This window comes from Dreissena polymorpha, chromosome 5 (assembly GCF_020536995.1).
Source record: "Dreissena polymorpha isolate Duluth1 chromosome 5, UMN_Dpol_1.0, whole genome shotgun sequence".
Taxonomy (NCBI): domain Eukaryota; kingdom Metazoa; phylum Mollusca; class Bivalvia; order Myida; family Dreissenidae; genus Dreissena; species Dreissena polymorpha.
The window spans coordinates 65,183,057-65,208,264 of NC_068359.1; the positions used below are offsets into that span (position 1 = coordinate 65,183,057).

At 35.3% G+C, this 25,208-nt stretch overlaps 1 protein-coding gene and 1 long non-coding RNA gene across 4 annotated transcripts in view; one reads left to right on the forward strand and one right to left on the reverse strand.

Annotated features, from left to right (window-relative positions):
• LOC127881822 (phosphatidylinositol 4,5-bisphosphate 3-kinase catalytic subunit alpha isoform-like) overlaps window positions 1-25,208 on the forward strand; it is a 66,438-nt gene that overhangs the window by 26,055 nt on the left and 15,175 nt on the right. For all 3 annotated transcript variants that reach the window (XM_052429959.1, XM_052429961.1, XM_052429960.1), the window contains exons 5-14: window positions 960-1,210; window positions 2,255-2,372; window positions 14,515-14,639; window positions 17,795-17,980; window positions 18,490-18,625; window positions 18,977-19,119; window positions 21,881-21,987; window positions 23,043-23,124; window positions 23,916-24,080; window positions 24,976-25,079. In XM_052429959.1, the coding sequence (XP_052285919.1) occupies window positions 960-1,210; window positions 2,255-2,372; window positions 14,515-14,639; window positions 17,795-17,980; window positions 18,490-18,625; window positions 18,977-19,119; window positions 21,881-21,987; window positions 23,043-23,124; window positions 23,916-24,080; window positions 24,976-25,079 (1,417 nt within the window). The remainder of the gene's footprint in view (window positions 1-959; window positions 1,211-2,254; window positions 2,373-14,514; window positions 14,640-17,794; window positions 17,981-18,489; window positions 18,626-18,976; window positions 19,120-21,880; window positions 21,988-23,042; window positions 23,125-23,915; window positions 24,081-24,975; window positions 25,080-25,208) is intronic.
• On the reverse strand, window positions 4,338-7,318 carry LOC127881825 (uncharacterized). The gene is made up of 3 exons (XR_008050302.1): window positions 7,144-7,318; window positions 6,300-6,361; window positions 4,338-4,623 (listed from the first exon to the last, which is right to left on the reverse strand). It is a non-coding gene; the product is annotated as an uncharacterized LOC127881825 (long non-coding RNA).

Here is a 25,208-nt window from a genome sequence, read left to right on the forward strand (position 1 = left end):
GGTTTTTTCACCACCTCAGTATGGTATTTTCACCTCCTCTGCAGGCCTTTTGCACTCCATTTTGGGAAAACGCCACACTGGAATTTTGAGAATTTTACGTCGTGAAAAACCCCATTTTAGGAAAAACATTAATCGCAAAACTGACTCAATTGGGAAAAATAATCGCTTGGAAATAGTGTTTCTTATATTTCAAAGGAGCTGTTAACTGGCTAATGACGACTATCTTGATAACATATTATTAAAATTTTACAAAATATAATGAACATGTGTGATAAGTGCTGGTTTTTTAATCTGATTTTGGGGAAAGGGCCTGGCCTTTTTTGAGGGAAAAAAATCGCACGAAACGCCAGATTTTGGGGCAAGTAAGGAAAGTCTTAAATAATCAATTTAATATATTTTACTGTTTATAAAAAAAATTCAATTGGGAAAAAAAACAACCAGATTTGCATTGGCAATGGGGTCGAAATTCGGACCCGTGGCATAGGGCGGAAAAGGCCTGCCCTGTATTGTATTTTCACCACCCCTGTATGGTGTTTTCACCACCCCTCATGATATTTTCACCACCCCTGAATGATATTTTTACCACTCCTGTATTGTATTTTCACCACCCCAGCATGGTATTTCCACCACCCCTGTATGGTATTTTCACCACCCCTGTATGGTATTTTCACCACCCCTGTATGGTATTTTCACCACCCCTAAATGGTATTTTTTTACCACCCCAGTATGGTATTTTCACCATCCCATCATGTTTTTTTCACCGGCCCAGTATGATATTTTTACTTGCTTCAGTATGTTTTTTTCACCACCCCTGTATGGTATGTTACTGTTTCTATTTTCAGATTAACACATTTAAGGCTGTGTGTCCTATGTTCTTGCATAGCTCCTACCATTTTAATTTCTGCTTTTCTGTAAGCTATTGACTGACTGTTTATAGATGCTTTTGTCTCTCAAAATAGATAAACAGATTCTAGTCTGCGTGTGGGTGGTTCACTCAGACAGCTCCCGTAACAAGTACACCGTTCGAATCTCCCATGCAGCCAAACCAATTGATGTTATCGCGGAGACCATACGACGACGGGGTCGGGCAAAGGGTCAGTCGCGAGTGGAAACGGAGCGCTGTATAGAGGCATTTTCGCATACCTATGTTCTCAAAGTCTGTGGCTGTGATGATTTCTTGTTTGAAGGATATCCAATTAGTCAATATAAGGTAATTTACACTAAAAGACCTTGTTTAGTTCTTCTTTATTTATCCCTTTCCCGCCCATAATCTGTGCATATGATGCCCATGGGCATATAATGTCTTTTGTGGTCGCATTTTTATGCCCCTTGTAGGGTGGCATATAGGAGTTGAACTGTCAGTCCGTGAAGCTGCACATTTTGAGTGGTGAAAGGTCAAGGTTATCCTTCAAGGTCAAAAGTTAAAAAATACAATCCAAGCGAAGTAATAAGCTTTAAAGGGGAGATAACTTCTAAACCTGCCAAATGATATATTAAAATTTTATTTCAAAGCGGCGCAATAGGGGGCATTGTGTTTCTGACAAACACATCTCTTGTTGTGATCGTTTTCAGCATATACCAAAAAAAACAAAAAACAATTATCTCGAGGCAAATTGCAGTGAGCTATTGCTGAGTCCATAAGACCGCTTAGAAAAAAATGATAGCAGACAACAAGACAATGTATGGTTGATATATACAAAGAGGTACCGAAAATTCGTTTAACTATGTTTTGTAACGTATTCCACATATTATAAAAGATAATTGGTCAATACTTTATAATAATAATAATTTTATTACTACATGGATATCTTTTGTGAATTGATAAAACCAAAAGGGTGCTAATTTATGATAAATGTTGTCTACTTAATTATTTGAGGGAATCCTTTTAGAACAGACCTTTAACCTTTATTTTTGAAATGCATATAAGCCTTGCTCTGGGAAAAGGGGGTATAATGCATGTGCATAAAGTGTGGTCCCAGATTAGCCTGTGCTGTCTTCACAGGCTAATCAGTGATGACACTTTCCATCTAAACTGGATTTTTGCTAAGAAGAGACTCTCTGTAAACGTAAAATATCATAAAAGCAGAAAGTGTTGTCCCTGATTAGCCTGTGCGGACTGCACAGGCTAATCTGGGATGACACTTTACGCAAATGCATAAAACCCCCTTTTCACAGCATATATACATGTAGTAAAATTTTATGCAGGGAATTTTCATGTTGGACCAAAATGTATTATACGTTCATGTTATTTCAGTGTATCCGTGAATGTATAGAGACTGGCAACATACCTCAATTGATGCTTCTGACTAAGGACAATGTTTATGCAACAATCAGGGATATACCCTTCACAGTTCCATCATATGTACAGAAAGGTATGCATATTGCATATGATCCTTTCGCCAGGAAAACAGGGCTTAAGGCATGTGCATAAAGTGCCATCCCAGATTAGCCTGGGCCCGTATTCACCAACCGATTCTTAGACTTAAGAAAAAAGAATAGACTTAGAACCAAGAAAAATGTGTTCAGTGTTTGAATATATACAGGCCTCCACTGGTAATTATGTCATTAACAAAATGTTCTTTATGAAGAATAATATAGATAGAAATGTTTACTGCAGAGTTTGACTCAAAATTAAAGAAATTCTTGAATATTCTAATTTAAAGAATTTTCTTTATTCTTGGACTTAAGTCTAAGAATCGTTTGGTTCAGTATGTGAATGCTTATCAGTGACAATGCTTTCCGCCTGGACTGAATTTTGCTTTATGCAAATAAATTCCATACAAGTCTCTGATAAGCATGTGCAGACCACACATGCTAACCTGGCAGGATACATTACGCACATGTGTTTAGCCGGCTATATGTACAGTAATCTTAATACAGAGGTCTCTGATGCTGTTCTTATTGTGTTCATTAAATTTCACTAATTATGCCCCCGGTAGGGTGGAATATAGCAGTTGAACTGTCCGGCTGTCCGTCAGTCCGTACGGCTGTCCGTCCGTCCGTCTGAAAACTTTAACATTGGCCATGACTTTTGCAATATTGAAGATTGCAACTTGATATTTGGCATGCATGTGTATCTCATGGAGGAGCACATTTTGAGTGGTAAAAAGGTCAAGTTCAAGGTCAGCCTTCAAGTAAAAAAAACAAAACCCAAGGGAAGTAATAAGCTTTAAAAGCGAGATAATTTCTAAACCTGCCAAATGATATATTGAAATTTTATTTCAAAGCGGCACAATAGGGGGCATTGTGTTTCTGGCAAACAGATCTCTTGTTTTCATTATATCTTCACGAAATCATTTCATTGGGTACTACGAGAGCATTTTCTCACTGTTTGCTGTTATAACCCTTCCCTCTCAGAAGCAAAGTGAAAATGGCTATGAGCAAACAGCATAAAACCAGAAAAACCTGCAAGTAAGGTTTTATGCTGTTTGCTGCTCATCCGTAACTAAGCAGTGATTTTTTTTGCTTTTTTTTCTTACAGCCTGAGCCTTTTGGATTGGGAAAATTAGCGCGATAAACCATGAAATTGGGAAAAATAGCGTGATAAACCATGAAATTGGGAAACATTATAAATATGATTATAAGAACAGAATTAAAATTATTAAAGTATGTTTGACAGCATTTTTATATTATAAAGTACTAATTTAATGTGTTCTTACAATGAAGACAATGTTAAGTTAATATCCTTCCACATTCATATTGAACTTGCAATAATCTATATAGATTCTTAAATATACCATTTAATCATAACCTCTTTAACAGTAAGAATTTAATTCAGTATTCTTTTAAATTAAATATCATATGGTGAAAACATTAACACATATTTATAAAAAAAACGCTTTAGTGGTCTTGCTATGTTAATGATGTATTATATGGAGTTAAAATAATTTATTTCATTTCTTTACCTTTCAACATCTTGCACTTCAATGCTATTTCAGTAAACTGTAAAGCGTGACAAACATAATAAAGCAGAATATGCATATGAATCTGATTTTACACAGATCCACTAACATATAAATCATATCATGTTTGTCTCTTTCCATTTTCGAACAATACTCATCTTAAATGCATTAACTTTGTGAGTAACGGTAGACTAACTCCAATTTCCCAACACTGATTTCCGTGATGCCATTCACTGTGAAGATTTGTAATAAATATTTGTTGTTTTTATCTCAAACGTTATATTTTGCGTTAATTGACATACGCATTAAATTATTCCGTAATAACCATATGATATCCGTTGTTAATTTGAATGTTATTTATCATTTTCGCCGCGCATCGCAAATTTCTCGTCTGCTTGCCGCCATCTTGGGCGTGTGTAAAAACAGGCGTTTAGGTTACAATATACCAAAAGATTTCCTACACAAATTCAATGTAAAAGCAATAACTTCAACAAAAAATAAAGTCAAACTTTTGCGCATAGAGACCCCCATAACCATACCTTTTCTTAAAGAGCATTCCAAGCCGCAATGATTTAGACAATAAAAAAGGGGGGTCATGCGTTTTGCAAGAAAGAACTCGATGCGAATCAGCGGTCACTGTTTTACAGCCATCAATTTACCGGGTTCGTACCAGTGGATGAGGGTTTCCCGCCATCTGTCAAAGTCTCATGTAGTCTTTAACCTGCAAGCAAATGAGTGAATTTCTGTTAAACATCAATGTTTTCCCTACCACATGCACAAAGAAACATTCTAAAATAAAGTCATGGCAAGTGCCCACACAGAGAATTGTGTCTTCTTATAAATGATGTTCAGGTTTTTAAAGAGTATAGCATTGCACTCCAAAAAGATTTAGTATATTGTAACCTAAAGGAAAAAATTGTTCTGAATGAAATGTGTTTTTCTTGCATATTATTATCTTCCTATTCATATTGCACCAATATATTAAGTTTGGCTGGATTATCTGTCCATTTGGCCATTTTAGATCACATTTTCACATGTGGGTGTTTTCGGTCCGAAGAAGGCGATTTAAGGGCTGTTAAAGCTTAAATGTCCCTTTAAGATTTAAAGCCTTTGTGTTCAATATCTGCAACAAAATACCAAAACAAACCATATGGACAGGCACGTGGGGCTTATGCGGGGTGGGGAAAGAATGAACTTGTTAGATATTTTCACTCCAAGCAATTTTGATAATGTCTTTTTTGTGTGTGTTTTTTTAAAAATACCCCCAAAAATGTCAATTTCACAGCAAAAAAATCCAATTTCATCCAAGACAAACAACAAATAAGCAAAAATGAGAGATCAAAGATACTTTGAAGTGTAGAAATCAATAAGCTTCCTATTACTTGTTGTTTCACACTTATAAAAGTGTGAAATCTTGAAAGCGCCTTGTTGCTCGGAGCCCATTTATTTACCAGTCGCAAATGGTATATTCTAGCATATAATGCCATGGGTGCCTTTAAACTGCAGCAGATGGTCAATATGCTCTGCCAGCTGTCATTCAGAGGTTCAAGAGAATACAAAATTTCATATTTTGGGCGCAAAATAAGTACTTTTGACTATTTTTATGGTGGCAATCTGGTCCAAATGGGCGTTAATAACTGAGCGAAAGAAAAAAATGCTCATTTTGGGGGTTTAAACTAGAAGGAAAGGTTAAAATGAACAAGATACATATATGTTGGAGAGCATTATAAGCTTAGAAATGAAGTTCTATGAAGTAACAGGGGCAGAAAGGCAGCTCAGATCAATGCAGGCTTCCTGAAAGAGGTTTCTAGTACATCTTCTGGGGACACAGCTTCCCGCAGAATTCTCAACACAACACATATCATTGATCCATGTCACCTTTGTATGCAAAGACAAGCAAATAAGGTCAATACTTCCCATAAATCACTGAATGAGAGAAGCATGTACCAAATGAAAAACTAAACTGGTTGCTGAAAGTGCCACATTTTGGCAAAAAGATCCCTCTAAGGTAAATGATGAAGGGGACACTTGCTACAACAATCCTATGTTTAAGTCGGACGCCACATCCTTTCAAGCCGGGACCATGACTGTAAGCATATCGTGAGAAAACAATACCAAACACAAGCTAATTGTAGGGTTACAAGTAGCATATCAACTCAGATGCACTGCATACATGCTTTGGAACAAGGATAAACCTGTTAAGTGCCAACTTCTGCTGCCAACAAAGCGCGAGCTTTACGTGTCAGGACGCGGAACTATCCATACAAACTGCACGGGGAATTGCATGGCGGCAAGGGTTTGAGTGACCACAAACCTGATTATGACAGTATTTCACACCTTAAGCATCATAAATATGCTTATTTGCTTGCGTACATGATAATATTTAAGTATTATTACCTGTTTTACCATCAACAACCCTTATCCAGTGGCCCTCGGCTTAGTCGCAGACATTCCTCTACCTGAAAAAGTCAAAATTCCCAATAAAAAATAGATATAAAATGGCAAAAAACATGCATTTAAGTATTTTTAGTGTATTTTTATGAATAATATGAAGTAATAAACCTTGTTATGTTCATGATTGTACTAAATATGAAGGCTGCCTCAATTAAGTGTCTGCTGCACTGTCCAAACTGTAAAAATGTCCGCCATTCCATGTCGGTGAAATGGGGCTCTGTTTGAATGTTCATGCTTTATGCACTAGCTATTGTTGCGTTACTGGATCACGGAGTTCCTGGCGTTGAATTCTGACTTCATGTAGCACACTAACGCTACACGGTCAACCAATATGCCTTTGAATTCAAGTCGAAAAGCAATTTAGCCCTTATTTGGCTATATCAGGGTGGGGGTCAACTTGAAAAACAACTATTCCAGGTCAAATTATCTGAATTCATGCATTTAAGTCACTTATTTTCTTCTCTTTTGTTAAGAAATGACCAAAAATCAGCTTTCCCAGTCATATTTTGCACTTGCAGATGATATTTCATTTTTACCTAAAGCTAGTTTAGGTTACAATATACCAAAAGATTTCCTACACAAATTCAATGTAAAAGCAATAACTTCAACAAAAAATAAAGTCAAACTTTTGCGCATAGAGACCCCCATAACCATACCTTTTCTTAAAGAGCATTCCAAGCCGCAATGATTTAGACAATAAAAAAGGGGGGTCATGCGTTTTGCAAGAAAGAACTCGATGCGAATCAGCGGTCACTGTTTTACAGCCATCAATTTACCGGGTTCGTACCAGTGGATGAGGGTTTCCCGCCATCTGTCAAAGTCTCATGTAGTCTTTAACCTGCAAGCAAATGAGTGAATTTCTGTTAAACATCAATGTTTTCCCTACCACATGCACAAAGAAACATTCTAAAATAAAGTCATGGCAAGTGCCCACACAGAGAATTGTGTCTTCTTATAAATGATGTTCAGGTTTTTAAAGAGTATAGCATTGCACTCCAAAAAGATTTAGTATATTGTAACCTTTACAATCGGCATACATCGACTATTGTCGGTATCCTCCGCAATATAGAGAGAGATGTGGATAGCAACGTAAAATCGTATGCGGCTAAATTCGCGAAAAATACGTAAGTCAGTTGTTGTTCGGCGACGACTCAGCAACTCGATCGCCACTCGTTCGAAATTATTGCTAAATTACATTGTAATCTTATTGGCTTTATTGGGAAAATTTTGTCTTTTTTTGGGAAATTTTAATCAAATTTTTGGGAAAAAACGTCATTTTTTGCAATTGGGAAGCAGCCGAATATCGGCTGTAATTTCTGGCAAAAAAATCACTGCTATGGGTTGGAAATGTAGCTTTTAAAACTTTACTTTAGTAAGAAAGGTCTTTAATAAAATGTAACTTTCTAAGGGACTACACATGCGTAAAGATATGTATCTTAGTGGTAAAGGGTTAATACTGGTTATACATGGCATTTTCCCATCACTTTAGGAATATGATCTATTTCCATCAAATTGGAAATTTTAGTGTCAATTTACTTCAAATAGATAAAATATATTTTTGCCTGCTTTATATGTTTTAAAGTGCGATTGCTAAAACTTCCATGAAACAGAAAAAGCTTAACATAAATATTTATGTATCAGGGGGCCGTTTCATCAATAATTACGTATTTTTATACGATCGTAAATTATGTATCGAGATTAATGTAGTCGTTTACGATTTTACATAAACTCCGTTTCATCAACGAAATCGTAAATGCAACATACATAAAATACGACTACTTAAATATACGTATTTTGTAACCGAAAAAAATAGTGACACAGTCTGAAAAATTGCATGACGTAATTTTCGCGCGTTCTGTCAGCTAAGGAAAATATCGCACAAAACATAACTCCTATAAATATGTGGTCGATTAACGTCTAATTATTTGGACTAACAAAAACAATGCTAGTTGTGAATCGAAACAAAAACAAACACTGGAAAACGACGTGTAGACCGGTGTGGAAGGCTACCGATTGCTGTTTGGCCGACAGTATACTCTTCTTCCGTTACTAAACGCAAAAAGAAGTTATTTCGGATGCCGGGATGGAGACGGTTGAAATGTGAGTTGAGAACTTGTTGGTCATGAATGAAGACAGCTGAAATAATTCGCGTTCAGGATAAATCTGAACGCGAATTATTTCAGCCAAGTGTCTGCAAAAGCAAAAATCATCAAAAGACTCTAAAGGCGGCAATTGATATTGACAAGAATGAAGATTATTTTTGCTTATTTTCTTTATCCATGAATAAAAAGGTATTGGTAAGATTAATTGTTTTGTTCTTTCTATGCAAAAATGCGACTGTGGTGTAGATCAATTAACAGTTTAATAATATAATTTAATATAGACAAATGGAAATTCAGGCTGACAATAACAAGACATCATGGATTGAAAGTTTGTCATGTCAGCATTTTGTGTTCAATTATCAAATATTTTATTTCAATAAGGTATTAGATTCACATGACACAACATGTTTAGTAATAACAAATGTCATATCATTGAGAATGCTATTTGTTTGTCTATTATACAGAGGATATTTGTTGGATTTGGTGGATTATCGTTTTTAATGCACGAGTGATCATAGACAATGATATTTTCACAAGTGGCGCAGCCACAAGTGAAAATATGTATTTCTATGATCAGGAGTGAATTAAAATCAATATTCCACCGAATCCAACAAATTTTCTTTTTATTTTATGCTTTTTTCGCAGTTTATATACATTGTTAAAGAGTTTTACTTAAGAATGTCGTTGGGATTATGTTGTCATTTTGTCAAATAAATTACGTCATTTCACAGTAAACAGTGAAAATTATCGATAATTCTCACTGATAATTTTCATTGTTTGAAACAGTGAAATTATCAGTTTTAATCCACCGATATTTTTCTATAAACCACCGGAAAGCATTAAATAAATATCATTGTCCACAATAATTTATTATAGTGTTGATTCACAAGATGTAAATAATCAACATTGATTTATATTGCTTTCTCTGCAAAACTGTGTTACATGTAAAGATCACAAATGCAGTTTTCATTTCTTTGTTTTTTCCAGAAAACAAAATGGTATTACTGGCTGAAGGACCAAAATTGAATGGACAGAGAACACGGTTGTCAAAACTCAAACAGAAGTTGTGTCACTCAGCTACATTAAAACATAAAACTGAAGGCAGAAGCAACAAATAGTAATTATTTTTTTTCTATAGAATATAGTAAAGCAGACTGCTAATTATTTCCTACAATGAAAATGTAACAATTTATGTTTTCAATTTTTAGCTGGGCTGTTTTCGGAGAAAACCCAATGTATTGTAATAGCCAGCGTGTCGTGTCGTCCGCGTCATGCTCAAACCTTAACATTTTGTCAATGTATTGAACTTTGGCCATAAAATCAAAGTGCTTACACCTATAACTTTGAAACTTCATATGCAGCTCCACCTTGACGAGTTCTACACGCCTCAACCATATTTGGGTCACTAGGTCTAAGAAGGTCACTGGGACCTTAAAATAATTCTGACAAGCTTTTATTCGTTAAAAAATGCACCCGCAGCCGAGCGTTCAGACCTGTTATGCGGTGCTTTTGTTTTTCATTGTACTCTGTTTTATGGGGATAAAGTATTGCTGCATTTTTTCATTTAACTTTATTACCGGTAACTTATTTACCAGAGTATGAACTTGTGTGTCAAGGTATTTTTTATTTAATTCTTTCGACATCAATGTACTTAAAAAAGAAATTGGAATGTAGAGCATTAGTGTCACACACAAATGTTGAGTTTAAGTTCAGAAAGCTAGGTTAATTTTGCAATACAAAAACCAACTTTCGGAAACAAAACCAGGTCATGTAGGCATGCTAACTTATTCTGACCATAGTGTCATATGTTGTGTATTTAATATTTAGTTCTGTTAAATGTATAAACTAGTAAATTTATCTGCTTGCAGCAACATGTGAAGAATGAAGCAACAGAGTAATAAAACTCGTGAGGAGATGTTGATGGCGTCAAGGGAAAGATATGCCATTCAGAGGGACATAAGCAATAATCATGAGGAACTGGTTACTCTTTCCAAAAAATGAAATTTTAAATTGCTCAATTGTTTCTGGAACTTTTAATTGATTTTACATGTGATGGTGTTCAGTGAGTCTATGAAACTTATTATTACACATACTATATGTAAGATATAAATTGTCATATGAATTATAATACCATGCCCAGTTAATATATTGTACTTCCTGATTAATAATAAATATTTGTGAATGTTCTTTGTGTTTTATTCATTGAAAACTAGTATCATAGCAACTGTTATCAAATACCATAAACATTATTATGATAAACATTTCAATAAAAATACAAAAAAATTGCACAGGTAAACAACATATTTTAACAGTAGATGACTAAATAATTGAACAGAGAATCATAAAAGGGTAAAGTTTAGTAAATACATTCAGAAACAATCTAATATACTGGAAAACTTCTATTTTTTTATGACAATAATATCCATATTTATAGACAGCACACTTATTATAATAAAGTACCGATACATTTACAAGCCAACTTTTTATGCCCCCCTTCAAAGGGTATATTGTTTTGCTTGGTCGGTCTGTCCACCAGATGGTTTCCGGATGATAGATAACCAGGGGTGTCAATTTGCAGAAACCTAAAATCCTGAAAATCATCCTAGAATTATAGGGGGCCAGAGTCTAAAGAGTTTTAATGATTCATTAAATTATGTTTCCTTTGTAAACAATATGCCAAAGGTCAATAATTTGTGTTTAAGAGTGACATTTTGTGACAAGAATGCTTAAAATAACCAAAACAATCCTCTGATTTATATCAATATCAAAAGTGGCATGCAGATATCTAAACAAATATCAAAAGTATTTCTTTAACATAGACATTTGTCTAAGTGACTAAATTGTCCTGATACCATTGACATTAATTTAATTTCAATATAAATTATATATAATATATAGCCTACAAAACACTTTATTTGTGCCTGTATTCACTATTAATGCACAATATCATTTAAATGCACTAGTAAACAATATTTCATACATAGTGTCTGAGGATAAGCAAAAATTTTTTTTAAGATTTAAAATAAAATGAATAAATCATCAGTTTATTTAAACGGACATTTTTTTATGAAACATCATATTCACACATGCAAACAACCCTCAGTTATAATAAAAGTTAATTTACATATAAATTCTAAAATTTGATAATTGAAAGTTGTACGTTATCAAGCTTTAGAAGTTACTTTTGATTTAAGACACTGTGAGGCACAAGAAAGAGATTGGCAGTAATACTTCATTTAAATACTGTGTGGTAAGTTGATCTCGCACTAATAAGACTTATATTTCACAACCTATATAATTTGTTACCAATCTCGTGATTTCAACACTCCAAATGCCCTTTCTACTACCCACGCTCTACAAAGATGGTCATTGTAGGCCTGTTCCGCAGCATGGGAGGGATGAGGTTAAGGGGTCATCAGGTTAGTCCTTAACAGATACCCACTATCTCCCAGCAGATGACCCTCATCATTCGTGCTCAGATATTGCTGTAAATTGAAATAGTTTATTGGGCAGTTGCTTTGTCTTTGATAAAACAGCAGTCCACAGTTAATATTGTTAGATTAAGGTAGGTAAGCATCTCAATAAGTTTCACAAAACAAGCTTAAGTATTATCAAATCACTATATTTTAGTTACCTAGATGAAATAATGTAACTTAAGACAATATTTAAAGATAATACTGATAGCTACATTGGCTAACACATAAAAGAACAAAAGCTTGATCACACAGTGCTAATGGTGCTTATTGTGGTAGTTAATGATTTTTGCGCATGTACGTAACTAATTGTTATTAGATGTCAAAGATGATAAGCATTACGGTTATTTTAACCTTTTATGGTATTTATCTGCTTTTATACCAAGTTTAATGATAAGGTAATGAATCATAATACTGTATTTACATTTACCTCATGCTGGCGTCAGCAACAGCCTGCACATTAATGGCATGGAAACCTCAGTAAACATCTCCCTTGGCAATATGCAATATACCAAAATCTATAAAAAATAAAAGTTATTCATTAACATGAGAGTGCTCATCATTTCAAGTTAACATTACCAACACAAAAGGGAGGAATGCAGAAAAGGAGTAAATAAATAAAAAAGCAACATCAATATGCACGAAATAACATTTTTGGATGGGGGGTGCATATTTTTAGCACTGCAGAATTGAATTTGACAAATAAATAAATTGTAATCAAATGAAAACAATATAGAAATAATTAAGGTAATTGTTCTGCAATTATTAAAGACATAAGGTACAATCTACTTTACTCACGCTCGATTGGTTATTCACAGCTTGGGTACTACTTACATGTACCCCTGGTACCATTAAGCATACTTGCATGTACCTCGGGTAAGGTTAATATACTTAAACGTACCCAGTCCTTATTAGACTGTACCCGAGTTGTATTCCTGCCCAAAATCCGATGTGGTACAGTGCACTACAGATAAATGTAAAGCGATATTGTTTATCTAAATAAAACTTACCTTTTGAAAAAACTGCATCAACATACTTTTTGAGTATAAATTTCGATGATATAAAGACTATTTGAGAAAAAAATTGACATTAATTAAAATAATTAAAAAAAATTAAGCCTACAACAACCCATTCAGCATTAAATTTCCGGCTATGTTAAAGTATATTAACTGTAACAGGGTTAGCTCTACATGTAAATATACTTAAAGAGTACGGGGGGTACAGGTAATTAGTATCCGAGCTGACAATGACCAATCGAACAACATTGTAATCAAATGAGAACAATATAGAAACAATTATGGTGATTTTTCTACAATTATTAAATACATAAGGTACCATCAGCATCTTCTTAACTCACAAATACAATAAACTAGTTTAGAAATAGCAAACACAAACAGTATCATGATGTCATATTCATTTTCATGATCATGATGTTATAATCAACAATTTCGAGGTAAAGTATTGTTCAATCACAACATTTAATAGTAGAACAACTACAAGTTCAACATTAGCGGGTGGGGTAAATCAGCTTGCTCTTAATGTCATCGATAAGTACACGTCGGCACAAAATAGAATGAGTTAAACATAAAGTCATTTGTAAAGAAACACAACAATAAATGATTAAACTAATACCGGTAATCATTGAATGCTTTTATTAAGAAAAGACACAACAATGACTTATTCTTCAACCATTTTGCAAAATCCGAGTTGTCAAATGCTAAGTAAACAAGGGGCAACTACTCTAAAGTTTTTGGGTTAAATTCTACTTATTTGCTGTTTGAAAATAAATACAATTTTATAATTATACTTGTTTAAATCAATGATTTCTTCGCCTTATTTACTAGCTGAAATAATTCGCGTTCAGAATAAATCTGAGTCTGCCAAAGCAAAAATCATCAAAAGACTCTATGGCGGCAATTTATATTGACTACCTTATTTACATACCTAAGCGACGGAATGAAAGGGATGAGCTCGCCGGCAAGTTGGTGCTATGTCTTCCCCGATTAAAACCAACAATCGCTCTATTCCGCCTTTACTTAGACGATATATCGAAGCAATGTTCTCATCTCTTAGGTTTTCGAGAACAATTCTCTCCCTAAAAAGCCTTGGCATTGGTAATTTTTCGTCTCCTGTCATCGTGGATGACAAAAACGACCGCCATTACGTTAATTTACGGGTGCCCTTACCCAGTCGTATATTTATGTATGAAATTTATGTAACTTTAATTTACGATTTGCTTGATGAAACGCGATTTCATTGAAACATCGTAATTTATGTAAATCGTAATTTACAACTAGTCGTAAATCGTTGATGAAACGGCTCCCTGCAGTTGAGTGTTTATTAGAACTTCAATCTCTTTATTTTTACATTTAAAAGCTATATTTCCAAAAGTCCATAAATTAAATGTGTCTTTGTGGGACTGGACTGGGGAAAAACTGATTTGCAATTGAGAATATTAGTTAATGGCAGATTAACAATCAGCAACAAAAAGCCCTGAATGCTGTCCACTACAGACAGACTCTTTATATCCCCCACACTTACTTCTCCATGAATTAGATTATTGATCTGTGATTCATATTACAGGTATTCAGGCATTGAATGATGCATGCAACAAGCAGACAATCTCCATCCTAGACAGAATTCATGTCAATTTCAAGATGAAGGTCCACTGTGCCACCAATGTCAATGTCAAAGAGCAAGGTGGAAAGGTAAATACAGTAGGATTTAAAAAAAACTCTTTTCTGCTCAGAAGCAAAGTATAAAAGGCTAAACACCAGAACATGCGAGTATTTTGAAGTCTGTTCCGGTTTAATGCTCTTTGCTGCTCATCAGTATCTTATGTTTGGAAATTAAACATTTAAACGTTGAAGCTAGTAAAAAAGATTTATAATTTAATTTGGTTTTTCTTTTGTACTACAAACAGGTCAAAGGGGTCTCTGAGCAGCAAAGGGTAACATTTGTTCCAATGTGTACAGTACAGCTTAACCCTTTGCATGCTGGGTAATTTGTGTTTTGCTAAAATGTCGTCTGCTGTATTTCTAAAATTAGCATTTTCTTTGATTTTTTTCAAAGAATACTATCAGAATAGCAAACAGTTTGGATCCTGATGAGATGACACGTTCTGTGGCGTCACATCAGGATCCAAACTGTTTGCAAAGGCCTTCAAAATTCGGTTCCAGCACTGAAAGGGTTAAAGTCCTTTTGCCCCTGTCACATGTCATTGTCTTATTTTACTGTGATCTTATTCTAGTGTGATCATAAAGAAATTTGGATGAGATCCATTTGTGCAAAGCTGTGTAGACATGGGTTCCATTTATTACCACAACTTTGAAGTAACAGTAATCACATATTTGTGAATTATTGACTTGTGGCCATATTTGAGAACATGAATTGAAAAATTGCTTACAAAGAAAGATATAACACATACTTTGACAGTCTACAAAGATGGATCACAGATAAAACCAGATATGTGTTTGTGCATATAATGTAACCAAAATACATGTCAGGATAAAGCAAATAAGAATCTTCTAGTCTGACAGTATATGTAAACAAAGTTCAGTTTTTATGCCCCCGGATCGAATGATCGGGGGTATATTGTTTTTGGCCTGTCTGTCTGTCATTCTGTCCCAAAACTTTAACCTTGGTTAAAGTTTTGAGATAACTTTTGCAATATTGAAAATAGAAACTTGATATTTGGCATGCATGTGTATCTCATTGAGCTGGACATTTTTAGTGGTGAAAGGTCAAGGTTATCCTTCAAGGTCAAAGGTAAAAAAAACAAATGCAAGGGAAGTAATAAGCTTTAAAGGGAGATAATTATCTGTACCTGCCAAATGATAAAAAAATAAAATAAATCAACGTGGCGCAGTATGGGGGATTGTGTTTCTGACAAACACATTACTTGTTTGTTTATCATATATGCCTAGTAAAAACAATTTGATTTAAAATCCAGAAATTTGGCTGGATTTTCTTATTAGCTCACCTGAGTGCTAATGGTGAGCTTTTGTGATCGCCTTTTGTCCGTTGTGCGTCGTACGCCGTCAACATTTGCCTTGTTAACACTCTAGAGGCCACATTTATTGTCCAATCTTCATGAAATTTGGTCAGAAGATTGGTCTCAATGATATCTTGGATGAGTTCGAAAATGGTTACGAAAATGGTTATGCTTGAAAAGCATGCCTGCCAAGAGGCGGGGCATTTTTCCTTATATGGCAATAGTAAAATCTTGTTAACACTGTAGAGACCACATTTATTGTCCAATCTTCATGAAATTTGGTCAGAAGATTTATCCCAATAATATTTTGCACAAGTTCCAAAATGATGCCGGTTGGTTGAAAAACATGGCTGCCAGGGGGCGGGGCATTTTTCGGTATATGGCTATAGTAAAACCTTGTTAACACTCTAGAGGCCACATTTATTTTCCGATCTTCATGAAACGTGCTCAGATGATTTGTCCCAATTATATCTTGGATGAGTTCAAAAATGGTTACCTTTGCTTGAAAACATGGCTGCCAAGGGTCAGGGCATTTTTCCTTATATGGCTATATATGGCAATTGTAAAATCTTGTTAACACTCTAGAAGCCACATTTATTGTCTGATCTTCATGAAACTTTGTTAGAAGATTCATCCCAATACTATCTTGGACGAGTTTGAAAATGGTGCCGGTTGGTTGAAAAACATGGCCGCCACGGGGCGGGGCATTTTTCCTTATATGGCTATAGTTAATCACTGTTAACACTCTAGAGGCCACATTTATTTTCTGATCTTCACGAAATTTGCTCAGAAAATTTGTCCCAATGATATCTTAGTTGAGTTAAAAAATGGTAACCTTTGCTTGAAAAACATGGCTGCCAAGGGGCGGGGCATTTTTCCTTATATATGGCTATATACATGTATGGCTATAGTAAAATCTTGTTAACAGTCTAGAGGCCACATTTATTGTCCAATCTTATTGAAACTTGGTCAGAAGATTCATCCCAATAATATCTTGGAAGAGTTCAAAAATGATGCTGGTTGGTTGAAAAACATGGCCGCCAGGGGGCGGGGCATTTTTCCTTATATGGCTATAGTCAAATCTTGTTAACACTCTAGAGGCCACATATATTGTCCAATCTTCATGAAACTTAGTCAGAAGATTCATCCTAATAATATCTTGGACAAAAAAGATGCCGGTTGGTTGAAAAAATGGCCGCCACGGGGGCGGGGCATTTTTCCTTATATGGCTATAGTAATACCTTGTTAACACTCTTGAGGTCACATTTATTTTCCGATCATCATGAAACTTGGTCAGAAGATTTGTCCCAATGATATGTTGGATGAGTTCGAAAAATGGTTTTGGTTGTATTAAAAACATGAGCACCAGGGGCGGGGCATTTTTCCTTAAATGGCTAATATGGCTATAGTAAAACTTTGTTAACACTCTAGAAGCCACATTTATTTTCCGATCTTCATAAAACTTGGTCAGAAGATTTGTCCCAATAATATCTTGTTATCTCAGATCAGAGGCTTTGGGCCTTTTAGGCCCTCTTGTTTTTAAAGCCAGATATTCCAATAATTGCACACTGTACTTTACCATCCTGTTAACAAGGGAAATAAGTCATATAGTTTAATTCATTAAGTTTGCATCGTTTTGACTAAAATATCAAAATAAGCGTTTGTAAAAATACTTTAACATTGAGAATAACAGTGATTTAAATATTACATTAAGTAAGGTTCAACTTAAAAAAAAGCACAGGCTTATCTGGGACAGCAAGTTACACACATTTATTAAACCTTGTTTTTTTTCAGAGCAAAACTCATTTATTTACAATATTTGGAAAAAAACACAATACAAATTTCAAGAAACTGTTGCCCTAATTTCAGATCTTTGTGCGGGCGGGCCTGTACCATGGGACAGAGTCACTGTGTCAGAATCAGCTAACCAAGGAGATGGACTGGGATGTCCCGCGCTGGAACGAGTGGCTGGAGTTCCTCTTCCTTCCTGACATGCCACGCAGCGCAAAGATCTGCTTCTCTCTGTGCACCATCAGCAAACGCAAGAACAGAAAGGTAGGGAACTGAAGTAATGACATGATTACAATTGTCTTTTAACCTTTTTTCCACTAAGATATGTATTTTGACGCATTTGTAGTCCCTTAGAAAGTTAAATTTAATTACAGACCTTTCTAACTGGATTCAAGTTTTAAAAGCTTCATTTCCAACTTGAAGATACTTATGAGCAGCAAACAGCATAAAACCTGAACAGACTGTGTGTTACTTACAGGCTGTTCTGGTTTTATGCTGTTTGCACATAGCCATTTTCACTTTGCTTCTGAGTGGGAAAGGGTAGAGACACCAAGGTTACACACCAAGTTGATTCAGGCGCAAAGAGGGTGCACACCACTGATACATTACACCACTTTATATTTCAGATTTACAATGCGCTTGTGGTAACATCCAGCTGATCGACTGTACCACAAAATGGTTACACACCATATTAATTCAGGTCTATTTTCTTCACACAGAGGTTGCACATCATTCGTATTACATAGCTCTATATTTGTGTGTATATATTTCAGATTTACTATGCACTGGCGTGGGGCAACTTGCAGCTGTTTGACTTCAACAACCACCTGATGAACGACATGGTGAGCCTGCAACTGTGGCCCATGCCCCACGGGCTCGAAGAGTTGCTCAACCCACTGGGAATACCAGGCTAGTGTTTATTTCTACCATCTTGGATATGGGACAGGGTCGTTTTGGATTCGGAAAAATCGAATCGTTTTAACTTAAATAATAAAATTAGTGTTTTTGATTTTTTTAATAATATATATAACATTGAGAATAACAGTGATGTCAATATTACATTAAGTAAGGTTCAACTTATAGAACTTGATGGGAGATGAATTTAATGTTAAGACTTATAAAAAAAAGATATATGTTTTATTGGAAACCCTCAATAGGGAATTTAAGATACCAATAGGGAAAAACATATACTTTTTTCGATTGGGAATGGGTTCCCCTACAGGATCCAACTTTTAACGCAAAAAAACACCCTCAATGCAGGCTCAAACCCAGACAAAGATTGCCCATGCCTCGAGATAGAGTTTGAGAACTTCAGCCCTACTCTTACGTATCCTAGCGACCACCAGATGGAGGACCTGGCCAAGCTTGCGGCAAACAGGGACAGCTATTCTTCTCTGGCACTGGTATGTTGCAAATATAGAAAAAATACCTACACCTCAACCCTTTCCCCCTAAGAAGCAAAATTAAAATGGCCACATGCGACCAGCACAAAACCTGAACACCTGCCAGTAACTCGCAGTCTGTTCAGGTTTTATGCTGTTTGCTGCTCATCAGTATCTTAGGGTAAGAAATGAAACCTTTAAATCTTGAATCTAGAAAGAAAGGTCTTCAATTAAATGTTACTTTCTTAGGGACTACAAATGCGTCAAAATACGTATCTTAAGTGATAAGTGTTATGTGGGGGAAACACTTATGGTATATATCGAGCTGACGTAGTAAAAATCAAACCAACCCTCTCAAAATTTATTCCAAATTGTATACATTATGAGTTATGATTAATTTGCTCTGGTATGTTGCAAATACATGAGTCAAACTGTGAGAAAATGGGGCTTAACCCTTTCAGTGCAGGACTGTTTGCTATTCTGATAGTATTCTTTGAAAAAAATCGAAGAAAATGCTAATTTTAAAAATTCTGCAGACGACATTTAAGCAGACGACAAATTTCCCAGCATGCAAAGGGCTTAATGAATTTGCTTTAAGTGATGTCTCAGCTTAGCCTGTGTGGACTGCACCGCTTTTATGTTTGTTTGTTTTTTAAAGGAAGTCTCTTTTTAGCGAAATATTGAGTTTAGGCGAGTGAGTTGAGTGTTGACTCTGATTAGACTGTATAGACATCACTTTACACACATGCATTAACCCTTTGCATACTGGGAAATTTGTCATCTGCTAAAATGTCTTCTGCTGAATTTCTAAAATTAGCACTTTCTTCAATTTTTTTTTAAAGAATACTATCAGAATAGCAAACAGTTTGGATCCTGATGAGGCGCCACGTTCTGTGGCGTCTCATCTGGATCCAAACTGTTTGCAAAGGCCTTCAAAATTCGGTTCCAGCACTGAAAGGGTTAACCTTTCACACTCAGAGGCAAAGTGAAAATGGCTATGTGCAAACAGCATAAAACCAGAACACTCTGCGGTCTCGCAGTCTGTTCAGGTTTTATGCTGATTACTGCTTATCAGTATCTAAAGGTTGGAGACGAAGCCTTAAAAACTTGAAACTAGTAAGAAAGGTCTTTAATTAAGTTTAAATTTCTGAGGGACAAAAAGTGCGTCAAAATACGTATCTTAATGGTAAAGGGTTAACCACTGTTTCCTTAAAGTGCAGTTCAGATGAAAAACATCTACTCGTTAATGTGGGGAAAAATACTTGGGCTTAAAATCAAGCTCGCCATTTAAAAATGTTTAAAATTGTATAGCGTATTAATATTTATAATTTGAAAGAAAACAACCATCTTCTAAATGATAACTTTCCTTCATTAGTTAATTTTATTAGATCGACTTGAAATTTGTGTTGTCACAATTTTTTTTCATCTTATGAATATGCAAGTGTTTTATACTTTATTTGGTTTTTATTTTTCCTGCCATGTATTTCAAACATAAAAATAACATGTAAAGATTGCACAAAAATGATCTGATTAGATCAAGAGTACTCTGCTTCACAATTTAATTCAGTTCTGAACATTCTCCAACAATAAATGTCTTTTGATGCCCACATGCAGTCTTTTGACATTAACCCTTTGCATGCTGGGAAATTTGTCATCTGCTAAAATGTCGTCTGCTGAATTTCTCAAATTTGCATTTTCTTCACTTTTTTTTCAAAGAATACTATCAGAATAGCAAACAGTTTGGATCCTGATGAGACGCCACGTTTTGTGGCGTCTCATCTGGATCCAAACTGTTTGCAAAGGCCTTTAAAATCCGGTTCCAGCGCTAAAAGGGTTAAAGAGCATGCCTTACTGTCCCAAATTAATCCTTTCCCACCTAGAAGCAAAGTGAAAATTGCTATATGCAAACAGCATATAACCAGAACAGCCTGCGAGTAACTCGCTGTCTGTTCAGGTTTTATGCTGTTTGCTGCTCATCAGTATCTAAGGGTTGGAAATGAAGCCTTTAAAACTTGAATCTAGTAAGAAAGGTCTTAAATTAAATATAATTTTCTTATTGACTACAAATCCGTGAAAATATGTATTTTAAATGGTAAAGGGTTAAACACAGATCAATTTAGGGTAAAATAACCCAAAGGATACTCAGCTGATTATCACTGTTTTAGATAAAACTTCAGCGGCATTCTCTGAACCAAAATATTTAAAGCTGTCACAACCACACTTGTGTTAAGTAAGCTGTCAATTAGTACACTGATCTTATAATAATTGGCATGAAAATGTGTTTATTCACACCTTTTGCAGTGAATGGGACAGCTGAATTTCAATATTGCCATTTGATACTTTATCCAGGAAAAGATTAAAACAACTGCATGTGGTCTTAGTCGCTGAATGGAAGTGGTGGTTGACTGCAAATACCTTTTAAAATAGAAATTGCATTCAGGGGAGTAGTAGTGGTCGCTTAATGGAGGTAGATGCTAAATGCAGGTAGAAGTTTTCATCAATTAGACTGTCTATAAAAATTACATATTTTGGGGGCAAACTACAGTGTACTTCATCATATACAACCTTTTATACAAGTCCTCTACAAAGTTGTTATAAAACCTTGCCTCATTCTTCAAAATTAGCCAAGCCAAGCCTCAGGTTTTTGCAACTTTCTACACATTAAAGACAGGCTGCATCTTGTGTATTCTTCATCACTATTATATGACAAGCTAAACAATCTCTTTATTCCTTTCTTACAACAGTCTTTTTATGATCTCAGCGTTTTGATTTTTGATTGCAGCAAGCTGATGACTGGAGAGAAGAAGAAAAACAACTGATGGAGATCATAGATCGAGACCCCTTGGCGGAGATCATTGAACAGGAGAAAGAGTTGCTATGGAAACGAAGGTAGCATTTAATAAAATTTTGGAGTAATTTGACTTACATTAGTTTCATTCTTCCTACTTTTATTTTGTTTTACCATTTGGAAATTATGCTTAAATGGTAATAATGTTAAAGGGTTTTACTGATTAATAATGTTTAGCAATACTCTACACTGAATAGCCCTTGCTATACGGCTAACCCTCTTGTAGACATGTGTGTAATTTTCTTGGGAACGGTAAACGGGCAACATCTCCATATTACTTTTTATACTGCAAGTATTTAATATAAACTTCCCGTATGAGTTCTTGGTAATACTGTGAGGTTACTGACCAAGCTCCATAAGTCTGACCTGCAATTTCATAGAATATGCCTCCATTTGAGCTTACAATATGCTCTTTAAAGTTTGCACGCAATTGCTTCATATCTCTGTGAACTGCTGATATTAAAGTATAATTTAAGGTTTGTGTTCAGGGTCTTAATAAATTGTCACTGACTGAGGTTCATATCTGTAACCAGCGTTTTATCAAGATTATGCAGTGTGTTGTTCTGAAAAAAGTCTGGTTAAGGTTTGTATACAAACCTTTTCAATTATTTTGTAGCCCTTTACCACTTAGATACATATTTTGACGCACGTGTGGTCCCTTAGAAAGTTACATTTAATTAAAGATCTTTCTTACAAGATCCAAGTTTTAAAGGTTTCAGTTCTAACCCTTAAATGCTGATGAGCAGCAACTAGCATTAACCCTTTGCATGCTTGGAAATTTGTCTTCTGCTAAAATGTCGTCTGCTGAATTTCTAAAATTAGCATTTTCTTCAATGTTTTTCAAAGGATACTATCAGAATAGCAAACAGTTTGGATCCTGATGAGACGCCACGTTCTGTGGCGTCTCATCAGGATCCAAACTGTTTGCAAAGGCCTTCAAAATTCGGTAACTTTGGGGCCATTGTGGTCCAGGTTATTGTAATTGTGCTGTAGTTGATGAATAGGCAAGCGCACTTTCTTGGGACAGATCTTGTTGTATCATAATTTGACAGACATTGACTGACAAATATCCTTATATTGTTATTTCATTTTGCAGGGACTACTGCCTACACCAGCCTAACTCCTTACCAAAACTATTAAGTGCAATAAAATGGAATGACCAGGAAAATGTGGCACAGGTAAAAGATGGAGATTTGCAATGTGCTTTATAAGTTACTTCTACCTGTGTAACGTGAGGGGACTGTTAATTTAACCCATTTGATGTTTTCTCTCTGGATCCTGTGGTAATTAAAAAAGCGCTTAAGCTAAGTTTAGTGGTTTTTTGACCCTATTGGCAAAAGTACTGGTACTGATCAAATCGGGGAAGAGAGACTTTCTTTAAAAGAAAAATATTGTCCTTGATTAGCCTAAACATTAAACCTGCTTTGCACAGAACACGGCTCATGTAGTTGGGTAAGTATATATCTTATTGAGATTCTGTTCTCACTCCGACAACATTATCAAACTGATTGTGGGACTGCTGTTTTGTCTTTGACAAAGCTTTTGCTTAAAAGTAGAAACATAGCTCTCCATTAGGGTATGTACATGTACTGACAACAATTTGAGGGTCCTAACCCTGTCTTTAATGAAGACGTATGCTAAATAATTTTGAAATATCTTATATTAAGTAGAATGAAAATATATATCAAACAAACAAATTAATAAATGAATACAGAGAAGTTTTGTATTTTCGCTATACTATTTTGAATAGCCCTTCTGTGTGCATTTTCTTCTTGATTACAATATAGAAAATAATTTTATTTAAAAACTATATCAGGAGAGAAATTCTTGTTCATACCCACTACTTTGAGAAAAACAAAACAAAAAACTATAAACATAAAATAATTCAAATTGGGATCATCACTTTGGAGCAGTAAAGCCTATCAGGATTTTCTTGTTATTGTAAACATGCTATGTTCTTGTATTTCAGCTATACATGCTGTTAAAGCAATGGCCAACAGTTACACCCGAGGTAGCCCTACATTTGTTGGACTGTTCGTTCACGGACCTGCGTGTGCGACAGTTTGCTGTGCATTGTTTGGAGATAGGCATTTCTGATGACAAACTACAGAGATACCTTCTTCAGTTTATTCAGGTAGTTTGTTGGAGCATTAATGAATTATTTTTAACCAGAATTTTGTTTTTGGTTAATGTTTCACTTCACATTGCGAAAGATTTGATGTATACTGAAATCAGCATTTGTCTGTCAATGAAGATCTTTCAGTTTGTGTGTCTGTATGAGTTCTCTTACACTGCTCAAATAAAAAGTTGACACTTGTATTAATTGTTGCCAGCATGCAGAAGTTCAACATAGCTGTCACAAAAAAGGAGTGTTTATGTGCCTGATTAATGCGTCTGCTAGAGATTTCCTTACCATAAAACCATGCATTTGTAACAAATAACTTATCACCATGGAGACAAGTCTTATTAGAGTGTCACTTGCTTAAAAGTCAAAGTCAAATTTTTAGGCAAAGTATACCTTGTCTGGAGTGTCACTTAATTATTCATGATACATATTATTAATAACTTTTCACAAATTTACATGGTATGGAGATGGAATGTCCCTAGAAAGATTTCTATGCTTTGTGCAAAGGTCAGCATCATACTGAAGGGGTCAACCATTGGCATGGTACAAATAGATACTTATTAACATTCCTGCCAAGGGGCTAAGCATCTTGCGTGAAGGCCTATGATTATAAGAGCCTTTTTCTGAGAAAACTGGGCTTAATGCATGTGCGTAGTGTCGTCCCAGATTAGCCTGTGCAGTCTGCACAGGCTAATCAGGGACAACACTTTCCGCCTAAACTTGATTTTCGGTAAGAAGGGACTTTCTTGAAACTAAAAATCCATAAAAGCGGAAAGTGTCGTCCCTGATTAGCCTTTGCAGACTGCACAGGCTAATCTGGGACGACACTTGACGCACATGCCTTAAGCCCAGTTTTAAACGAAGGTGGCTTAATATAATAAATGCTCCCATATTTTGTGTTCAGGCGTTAAAGTTTGAGCCGTACTTGGATAACCCGCTGACAAGATTTCTGTTGAAGAGGTCCCTCATGAACCAGAGGATTGGTCAACAGTTCTTCTGGCATCTCAAGTATGTCTGTCTGTTTTTTCTTGTGAATAAATTATATTGGCCAATATACATTGTACATTTACATGCAAACATAGTTGATACAATGGCATCTCAAGTATGTCTGTTTTTATGCCCCCGGTAGGGTGGCAT